The sequence below is a fragment of the Harmonia axyridis genome, chromosome 1 (genome assembly GCF_914767665.1).
Source record: "Harmonia axyridis chromosome 1, icHarAxyr1.1, whole genome shotgun sequence".
Lineage (NCBI taxonomy): Eukaryota > Metazoa > Arthropoda > Insecta > Coleoptera > Coccinellidae > Harmonia > Harmonia axyridis.
In genome coordinates this window covers 57,486,157-57,497,515 of record NC_059501.1, presented here as the reverse complement: position 1 = coordinate 57,497,515, position 11,359 = coordinate 57,486,157, and the positions used below count along the sequence as shown (strand labels likewise).

The 11,359-nt window shown below is 36.3% G+C and overlaps 1 protein-coding gene across 1 annotated transcript; it reads right to left on the bottom strand.

Moving 5' to 3' along the window:
• Positions 1–5,148: 5,148 nt before the first annotated feature.
• LOC123672321 lies at positions 5,149–10,410 on the bottom strand. Its single transcript, XM_045606401.1, has 2 exons — positions 6,702–10,410; positions 5,149–6,164 (listed from the first exon to the last, which is right to left on the bottom strand). The coding sequence occupies exons 1-2, from the start codon at positions 10,408–10,410 to the stop codon at positions 5,149–5,151; spliced, it is 4,725 nt and encodes a 1,574-aa protein (XP_045462357.1).
• Positions 10,411–11,359: the final 949 nt, after the last annotated feature.

Genomic DNA, 11,359 nt, shown 5'->3' with positions numbered 1-11,359 from the left:
TTAATACATATGTACATACGACAATATCACCATGCAGAGACATATGAAGATTAGACTAAAAAATTGAAGAGATCAAATTTATTCATAATTGAATACAGATTTCATGTTTGTTTATTTACTGAAAGCTTTACCAGCCTGTATCTCAAAAGGTAAGACTTTTAGGACATATGTGCCCAAAAATCGCCCCCATAAATATTGACATTCAATTAGGAAACATCCTATATTATGACATTTGATAATCAACATAGGTAGCATGATTACTAAGGAGAAATATTCGACAATAAATTCAATCATGATTGACGTAAAAATGGCGGAATCTCTGAGCGAGCAAATTCGATATGTAGCACACTACAGCATTATTCATTAGGTGAATACAAATTGGATAAATATAAGGAAGCACTCTTCTTGTGTTATTTGTATTCTCACAAGTTGAAAAGTAGCCATGGTGTTTTCTGATAAATAGCAGCAACCTGTAATAAACAGTCCGTAGACCGTCATAATTCCATTTTTTCTAAATTCTCCACAGAAGGATTGCCTTTCAGTCTATATATTGTTCTCAAAGCCCACTTTTGGGTAACAAATATCTTGTTGATGAAAGGAGAATTTCCCCAGAAAATGATGTCATATGACAATATTGATAGAAAATTCGAATAATATAGGACTCTGAGTATATCCTGATCAACTTGATTCTTAAGCTTCAAAAAGATATAGACGTTTGAGTTGAGCTTTTTTTCTAATATATGTTCCTGTTCAGTACAACTCTCAAAAATTTCACTGCACCATTAATCGTGTTATGAAAAATGATTTTCTCGAGACAATTTCTGGTTATTCTCGCAATGTCAAAGATCATGCTATCTTTTTTGAATGTTCATAGTTAATTTGAATTCCCGACGCCTGTCTGTGACATATCTAATATGAGCCTGGCAAACTTCATCAACTCGTCCGTATCTGTAGCCCCAATCACAAAATTCTTGTCCTCAACATATATATTGGCTTACACGGTATTCCCAGTTCCAATATACTGCAGCATAAGTTGTTTACGTAAACTATAGAAAAGAGGAGACCCAGAATGCTGCCCTGAGGTATCCCAAGTATCGTATTGGTCTCATCTGAAGTGAAAGAGGCTCCATCACATTTTGTTTCCTGCCCTGAAGATAGGTTCTAATCCGTTGGACTCGATTGTCTCTGATTCCACAGCATTCCAACATGATCCCATGAACCACAGAATCGAACGCTTTAAATTAATCAACAAACAGAGCTAGCGGAATATTACCTTTCTTCTAATTGAGTACCTAGAGGAGTTCAGTGCAGCATTTACTGATGGCACTCGAAAGATGACAAGATTTGGACGTTTGTGCCTGGTAGAAAATTCGTAGTAGTCGAGGGATTCTCCGACTAATCGGTTGGAGTATTTTGAGAACGATTTCAAGGAGAAATTCCTCCAACGATAGAAGCTTCATCTCAGGGCCCCCGCAACCGCGCGTGCAACGCGTGCATCGCATGCGGGCGCCACTCTAAAAGGACGCCAAAACCTCTTAAAGACCGCATGAAGAACCGATGGACCAAAGATTTTCGAAAAAAATTCTTCAAATTTTATCAACAATTTTTTTACCAAACTTCTTTTTGCGCCATGTGCTGCACACAGCTTAAATTTAACTGAAAATGATGCTGCTAAGGTTTCAAATGAAACAGTGGACTCTTTCGATATTGTATAAGAACTTTATATATATTTCTCTTTATCCACAAAAAGATTGGAATGTTATAAAAAAGCATGATCCTCAGTTACATCTAAAACCCCTAAGTGATACTAGATGGTCAAGTAGAATTGATACTAAAGTTTCATTTTACTCAAATATGTGATAGCCTTTTAGAAATAGCAGAAAATGGTACTTTTAACATAGAAACTAGACATAAAGCACGTTATCTTTCATTAAATATTCATTCTTTTAAATTCATTTGAAGTATAATAATTTCTTATGATGTTTCATTCCAGATTAATATTGTTAGCAAAATGATGCAAAGTGTAGCGATTGACATTGAAGTGTGCCAAAACTATTTGAAGAATTTAGTTGATCATTTCGAAAATTATTGGGATGATAATGTTCTCGAGGAAAAACTTGCGGAAGCTGGAAAACTAGCGGCTGCTCTTGAGATAGATCAAGGTTTTTCTCCATTATATGCTGTAAGACGAAAGTGTAAATCAAAATTGTTCGATTATGAACAGACGGATGAGGCACCTCAAGATCCAAAAATCGCTTTAAAAATAAATTTTTTTTTTAATCAAACACTAAGTTCCTTAAATAGTAGGTATGATATCTGATTACGATAACGTTTTTCGTTTTATTTGTGATATTCTTAAATTAAATAAAACAAATATCTATTAAAATGCTGTCATGCTCTTCAACAAAAGCTAACTGATCAGGAAAAAAAGAGGCTGACATGAAAGAAAATGATTTATTCAACGAGATCAAAGCCCTAAGATTTTTTTCATTATCTGAAGCGAGAATCCTCTTAAAATTCTACAATATATTTTTGAAAATAATCTAACTTCTTCTCTACCGAATCTTAGTATTGCCTCAAGAATCCTTCTCACTTTACCTGTGTCTGTTGCTTCTGGTGAGAGATCATTCACTAAATTAAAAATAATTAAAAACTATTTGAAGGCTACCATGTCATAAGAAAGATTTTCTGGATTGGCAATCTTAGATATAGAGCAAAAGATACTCGATAAAATTGATTGATTGATAATATAAAAGAATTTGCAGCAGCCAAATCTAGAAAAACATCCATTCAATTTCTGGATTGATCCAAATTAAATGTTTATGCCTTTATGAATAATTTATGGAAGAATACAGCTTGAATTTTGAATGACATTTGTAATGTATTATGTTACAACTAACACCATAAAGTTCTTAAGGCAATAAAGGTTGCTGATAGATTTTCTACCATTCTACACTAAATTCTCAATAAAACTTAAAAAAAATTTCCGATTATCCAGCAGTGCTTTTCTCCACCTCCCCACTTCAAGGGGCGCCAAAATATGTTCCGCACGCGGGCGTTGATGTCCCTTGCGGGGGCCCTGCTTCATCTCACGATAGAGTTCTGAATTGCGAACAAAGAAGTGCGCCTTGAAGGTGATCCTGAGATAGTATTTTACTTGGGATTCCTAGGGGATATAACGTCCGTATATTTGAACGTGGTCGAACGGTTTGTCAGATCTCCGTGAAGAAAGCAAAACAGTGCACCTACTGCACCATTCTTCCAAACGGCTTACGTCGTTTTGATGATATTTGGTTCACAATCAAGAAGACTGATAGCAGTGTTATCCAACTGGAAAAATTCGATCAGACTTGCTAATATCAGCTGTGTATGCTGAATAAAGAGAAGGAGACAGCACACTACCTTGGAAGATTCTAGCTTTGAGATCTCTAGGATCAGAGAGTCTCTGCTCTACTGTTTGCTATGAAGGAGCAATTTCGGAGAAAATAATAGATGGGCTGAAACATCGAAAGGAGCACTTTCGATGTTTACTTTTCATGGAGTTTGAAATCGAGATCCTCGTGGATATTCTATAGCTCTGAGCTGAAATGTTCATCGGGGAGAATGTTCCTGAGTCTGATTATGTCAATTGTCAGCCAAGTGGGAGTAGATTATACTTTCGACGACTTTCTCAATGATGACAGGAGGCTGATGGGTGGTGGTTTTGGGAAATCTCTCTACCATCTATCTGGAAAATATCTAAATGTATATTATTATTAAATTCAGTATACAATGGACTAGTTTTCATTTTTTGTTAAGGATTAATTCTAAAAAATTTGAGTAAAATGAAACAAAAATGTGGAAGAATCATTGAAATATCTCTAGAAATGAAAAAGTTATGGGACTTTGAAGTTGCGCTTGGAAAAATAATTTCATAGTACGTGTAAGTGTCGTGACGTCACACACTAGACGACTGGTATTCGCAGAGTGCTTACGAATTCATTGGTGTACAATCACTTGTACCGTTCGTGTCGTGTTTGTTCGTTACACGATGGCTGAAATAACTTTCTATATACATACATATAAATTACTTTTTTCTCTTTTTACTCCTCACATACATATGTTTTGCCATTGATAGACTTCAACAACCAGTACTCAACTACAAACTCTTTATGAAATGTTTTTTAAATAAATCATCGTTATAAGTTGAACCATGATGAAGCAAACTCAAAAGTTGATACTTACTTGAAAAGTTTAACTCCTTTTATTTCTGCACAGACAAAAGATGGATTTGAAGAAAAAAACTCCATCACTGCGAATATATCTATTTTAGGCGAATTGTCACTTTGTCCTTTCACGAAGCCTTCTTCCATTATGGTGACATAAAAACAAAACTCGAGTTAAAACTACACTGTACAATTACAAACGGCGCGAGAGCCTTGGCGCGGCTAAGTATTTAAACGTAATTTATGGTGTAGCGATCACAGGCAAGAGCCGTGACGTCACAGACCAAAGACGTTCCGCGCTAAAATACGTAAATTTAAATAATCTATTTCTCAGTCATTTATTTATGGATTTTCAAAATTTTTTCACTGATTTATCAGTTTTGCTCTATATTTTAATTCTATCGTGTCAAATATAGTATTATCAACATCACTTAACTAGTCCACACATACCTGTTAAAGTTTCAACGGGGATGTCTGGTAACCGTTTCATAGTCTTGTTTGAGATACCATCGGGTACTGGTGCTTTTCTTCTTTCGAGTTTCGAAATTATTTTTCAAATAAACTGTCGCGCAAATAATGAAATTTTAGAATTATTTCGAATGTTGAGTGTGCACTTACCTTTTTTTTGCGAGTGGACTGTATTTTCCATAGACGAAATAACATGCGGTGATATCTTGTACATATAGCTCTGCGGCGGTTGTTTTCATACTGTCTCCTATCTCTCTTCGACTTCGTAAACTCCACATGACACGGCACACATGTGCAACCCTCAACAAAACCCGCGCAATTCAAAAACGAAAACAACTAAGAAAGAATGAAAGAAAAACTGAGGTGAACTTCTATCCCAGCAAAACTAAACAAAACAAAAATGAACTAGTGGAAGAGAAAATACCGAACATTCTCCCCCACTAAATTATGAAATAATTTAAACAATTTACCACTACTAAATACCATTACTTAGCTCGGCACTTGGTAAAGGACACAATTTTACCAAAGCCCTCTTTAGAACGCCATTCTTCGTTCGTACATCAGCAACTCTCGCAACCTCATCTTTTCCATAATAAAGTTTTTGAATTCGCCCTACTAACCATTTCATTGGCGATGTCTGGTCATTTTTTATGAGAACTATTGTACCGACCCCAATTGGGTGCGAGGCGTTCAACCATTTACTTCTTTGTTGAAGTGTGTGCAAATATTCTAACTGCCACCTTTTCCAAAAGGATTGAACACATCGTTGTAAAAATTGGAATCGGTTCAATTTACTGATATTTAAATGGGCTAAATCAGGGTCAGGCAATGACGTCAGAGGTTCCAAAGTTAAAAAATGTCCCGGTGTCAAAACTGACAAATCATTGGGATCATTACTCATTGGACATAAGGGGCGAGAATTTAATAGCGCTTCAATTTGCGTCAGAAGAGTGTAAAACTCCTCGTAAGTCATAATCTGTTGACCCACAACACGATGAATATGTGTTTTTACAGACTTCACTCCTGCTTCGGCCATACCTGCGAAGTGTGGCGAACCAGGTGGATTAAATTTGAACTTGATTGTTTCGCGTTCAGCAGCTTGCTTCATTAAAGTGCCTATTTCCCTACTTGCGCTTGTAAAATTTGTACCGCAGTCAGATATTATACAATCGCAGCGTCCTCTACGAGCTATGAACCTCCTCAAGGCAGAAATAAAAATCTCGCATGTCATATCTGAAGCCAGTTCCAAATGTATGCACTTAGTAGCCATACATACAAACAGACAAATATACGCTTTATGAGTCTTAGCACCGCGTATTTTACCAAGTGTTATAGCAAAGGGACCGGCGTAGTCGAGACCAACTACTGAAAACGCCTTCAACTGAGAAACGCGAAAATCAGGAAGATTACCCATAGGGGGTTGATAAGGCCTTGGTGATAAGCGCCAACACTGTTTACATCCTGATACTACCCTTTTAATGGAACTTCTAGCTGATAAGATCCAAAATTGCTGTGAAATTAAAAACTGAAGGGTTTGGACACCCGGATGTAAGTGAGTGATATGAAAATGTTGAATTATTAAATCCGTGAAACGACTCCTTTTAGGCAAAATTGCGGGATGCTTCTGAAGGAAGCTCAAATTTGAATTTCTTAAACGACCTCCTACCCTGAGAATATCATCTTTATCCAAAAAGGCGTTAAGTTTTCTTAAGAATTTTGATGTTGATTTTTTATTTTTCAATTTCTGAATTTCATCATGAAAATGAAAAACCTGAACATATTTAACCAGCGTCATTAAGGAATCATTAAGCTCCTTCACTGTGAGTACACCAGTTCTTCTGTTCACAGAATTTGCAGAATTATATAAAAATCTTTGAATATATGCGAGAATTCTTTTCAATTTAGATAAAGTAGAACAATCTTGAATTAGTGTCTCGATAAAATTCGGAATATTTAAAGTGGTGAGAGTCAAGATTTTTTGTTCCACCTTTTCATCAGACAAATTCACATAATTCGGATCGAATTTACTGACTGGCCAGTATTCGCTCGACGATTGAAGCCATTCTGGGCCGGAAAACCATAATTTATTTTGTAGAATTTCACCAGGTAAAAACCCACGAGAGGCACAATCTGCCGGATTGTTGTCTATTGAAATATGTTGCCAAGAAGCTGGGGGTATTTTATCTTGAATATGAGTTACACGATTGCTGACAAACGTTTTCCACTTATGTGGAGATGATTTAATCCAATGAACGACAATCATACTATCGGTGTAGGCATATACATTAGAAAATTTAATTTTGTTATCAAAAATTGTCAACACTTCTGACAGTAAATTAGAAAGCAATACCGCGGCGCACAGTTCCAGACGGGGAACTGAAATACTCTTCAAGGGAGCAACCTTTGTTTTTGCACATACAAAAAATACATTAACTTTACTATTTTGTTGAACCCTAAAATATATGACCCCGGCATATGCCTTCTCAGAAGCGTCGCAAAAGGCATGAATTTGGCATTCATCACAATTGTCAACAAGAAAACGCCGAGAAATCTTAAAATCTGACAACATCGCGAAAGACGATTTAAACTGGTACCACTTTTCACAAATTTCGCGAGGCGGCGTATCATCCCAGTTGAGACCCAAAGTCCAGAGACGTTGCATAATCAATTTCGCGAAACATGTCAATGGTGCGAGAAATCCTAAAGGATCGAAAATTTTGGCTATATCGCTCAAAATTTGTCTTTTTGTGTAACCCACAACAGTTGAATCTATAGTATATATGAAAGCGTCCAAGGATGGTTGCCATCTCAACCCTAAAACCTTTATGCAGGAGTTTTCATCATCGAAAGAAATCGATGAATTATTGTTGTAACGATATTCAATTGGTAAATCATCTAGAAGTAATGGAGTGTTGGATGCCCATTTGCGCAATTCAAAACATCCCCTGTTTAAAATATTAATTAATTGATCGCGAATTAACTTTGCTTCCTCTAAACTGGAACACCCAGAACACACATCATCTATATAGATATCATCCTCCAAAATATTTGCGGCCAGAGGAAAATCATTGCGTTCATCTCTGGCTAACTGCAAAATGACTCTATTTGCTATAAATGGTGAGGAAGACAAACCGAAAACTAATCGTTTTAAGCGATATTCTCTAACCTGATCATTTCGCGAAAACCTCCACAATATCCTCTGATAATCTTGATGCTTAGAATTTATTAGAATTTGTAAAAACATTTTTTTTATGTCGGCAGTAAAAACGATTGAATGCACTCTGAACTTGAGTAATATTTCGAAAATATTATTCTGAAGTTTCTCCCCCACCAAGAGGGTATCATTTAACGATATTCCTTTCGACCTCGTAGATCCATCGAAAACTACTCTGAGCTGTGTGGTAGTACTATCTTTCATTACGCAGTGATGGGGTAGATAAAATATATTTTTCTTTGCGATAGGATTGTCACTATTCTCAACCTCAACTTCCTCCATGTAATCATTTTTGAGATATTCATTCAAAAAATCTGAATATTGTTTGAATACTGTTGGTTGTTTGTATAAGCGACGTTCGAGCGAATAAAAACGGCGCAGAGCTATCGAGCGAATATCTTCCGAATCAAATGAAGGTTCGGAATTTTTGAATGGTAAATTGACAGTATAACGTCCAAAATTACCCCTTTCATGAGTCTCAGCGAAAATTTTTTCACATAACGCATTTTCAGGCGAACATATTGATTTGACTGAAGGAACTTCCTCAACCTCCCAGAACCGCCCAATCAAGTTATCGACCGATAAAGCATTATTGCCCAGAGCTGCGAAAAATGTAGACACATTGGCCGTAATATGAGTATCATAAGCGTTATATTTACCCATAAGTATGTAACCGAAAATAGTGTTGATAGCTACTGGTTCATTTGCATGTCCTATAACACGACCTTCTTTTAAAATATGTGGAAAAATATCGGCTCCTAATAGCATATCTACCGGAGCAGGTTTATGAAATGAATCGTCAGCTAGTTGGATATTATTCAGGTGAACCCAATGAGTATGATTTAATTTTGAGACCGGCATATTGGCACAAAGTTTGGGTAAAACAACCGCGTCGATGGTAAATATAGGAGATATTTTTCCAACAGGCTTTATTTTACATGTAACACCACTCTTGGATGTCATGTTAGTCATATTTCCAAGACCCTGTATCGAAAGTGAGCAACTGAAACGTGATAAACCCAACCTATTCGCACATTTTTCGGTGATATAACTTGTTTGTGAACCACTATCTAATATCACACGTACCTTTTGAAAGTTACTATAAGAATCAGAAACCTCGACTATTGCAGTTGAAAGTAAAACACCAACAGCTGAAGACATCATTCCAGAAAATGTGGAAATGTCTGGTGACTTGGAAGTACTAGGTAAAGGTTGAGTTGTTTGAGAACTGACTTGAAGATTATCGGAAGAAGAGTAATTTTTAGTTAGATCCTTATTTACGTGTATGCTTGAATGATGTCTTTCATGACAAAAATGACAAGTTGATTTTGACCTGCATTTATAAATTGAATGTTGCGAACTTAAACAATTTGTGCATAGTTTGTTTTGCTTGACAAAAAGAGATCTGTCATTAGGTGTTCTGTTATGATATTCAGAGCATTTGTAAATTGTATGATCCTGTTTACAGAATGAACATGTAATAGTTGAATTTTTTATACCCTTAGAAGCGTTTGCGAAGTATGTTGAAGACTGTTTTGGTCTCGAATGAGAGGAAAAATTTGGAACATTTTTCGAACTGGGTGATAGCGTGTTTGAGGATTTACCCACTGAGAGATCAATAGCATCAAGCGTATTACATCTTTGTTGAACAAAGGCAACCAATTTTTTGAAAGAAGGTAATTCATCGAATGCTACTGGATTCTCAAATTCAAAACGTGAAATGGTTTCTTGATCTAAATGTTTTGTGAAAAGATAATATAACATGAAATCCCATTCCTTCACTGGAATACCCATATTTTCGAGCGCGGCAAGGTTCTCTGTGTAGGTGTCCAGTAAAATTCTTAAACTTTGAGTATTCTTTGAATTTTTTATAATAATAGCATTATCAATCTCTTGAAAATGAGCGAAGGCTATAAGTCTTTTGTTATTATAGCGTTCTGAAAGTGATTTAAAGGCGATCGCATAATTGGCACTTGACATTGGCGTAGTCTGCACTAGAGTGAGAGGCGGACCTCGTAAAGAGGAAATCAAATAATTGAATTTCTCGATGTTCGAAAGAGAGGTATTATTATGAATGAGATTTTCAAACATGTCTATAAAGGGTTTAAATGTTTTTATATCACCTGTGAACTTTGGTATTTCAATCTTGGGAAGTTTAACATTATGATTACTGGTTTGAAATACATCCCCAATAGCGCTAGCGGAAGTTGTAACACTGGGTTTCACCTCGAAAAACTCCTGAAGTACTGTTTCAATATAGGAATAATTGAAATCAAAGTCTTTTCTATTTGTTTCCTCTTTACTTATGTCTTCATCATTGATGGCCATAAGAGATATGAGAGTTTGATGATGAGACTTAAATTCTTCGCGGTATGAATCAAGATTCTGACACAAAATTTTGAACTGGGCGCGTTTATTTATATCAATTTTAGCCTCATCAGCAAATGCCTTGATTTCAATAATCTGATTCTCACTCATTGTTCTAAGAGCTCTAGCTTGTTTAATTTTATTCGTGTTTGCCATTTTCGAACTTAACAATCAACTCCAGAACCCCGAAACGGCACGGCACTGACCAAGTCAGCTGTTTCAGGAATGAAATGCGATAAAACACAAAACCTCACAAAAAACGACCAGATTTGTTGTTAGCAGATAAGGCGTGCGAATTTATGTCGCAGTTGAATGATAATGAAATCAATCAATTTGAAACGGAATTATATTGTAATGAAAACTGAAAAATTGAATTCTAATGAATATTGAGTTTATGAAATAATGAACAGGAAGAAATGCACCTCTAGTTATGCGATTCTTGGCACGAATGGACCAAATAATGTCGCGCAAATAATGAAATTTTAGAATTATTTCGAATGTTGAGTGTGCACTTACCTTTTTTTTGCGAGTGGACTGTATTTTCCATAGACGAAATAACATGCGGTGATATCTTGTACATATAGCTCTGCGGCGGTTGTTTTCATACTGTCTCCTATCTCTCTTCGACTTCGTAAACTCCACATGACACGGCACACATGTGCAACCCTCAACAAAACCCGCGCAATTCAAAAACGAAAACAACTAAGAAAGAATGAAAGAAAAACTGAGGTGAACTTCTATCCCAGCAAAACTAAACAAAACAAAAATGAACTAGTGGAAGAGAAAATACCGAACATAAACCCTTCTTCGTCGGGCGTTCCCCGCGAGATCTTCTCCACGTATTTGTACTTTTTTCAATGTGGTCTGCTTCGTCCTGAAGTTGCCGTGACACTGCAAATGCTTGGAAGTAATCGTGTTTTGGAGCAGAAGATAAGGAAGTCGGACCAGCTGAGTTATCTGGGAGTAATCCTTGAGAAAAATATGAGTTTCTTGAAACACATCAAGCACGTGGTAAGCAAGGCGACAGAAAAGCAGGGTGTATTGACAGGACTGATACCAAAAATAGGAGGCCCCAGGCACCACAAAAAGAGGGTTCTGTGATTCA

Bases quoted from the DNA above. Each gene is read 5' to 3' on its own strand.
- LOC123672321 (XM_045606401.1), bottom strand. From the start codon at position 10,410: ATGGCAAACACGAATAAAATTAAACAAGCTAGAGCTCTTAGAACAATG. The intron at 6,165-6,701 runs GTAAATTCGATC...GGATCTTATCAG, and splicing joins GAGCGAATACTGGCCAGTCA to CTAGAAGTTCCATTAAAAGG.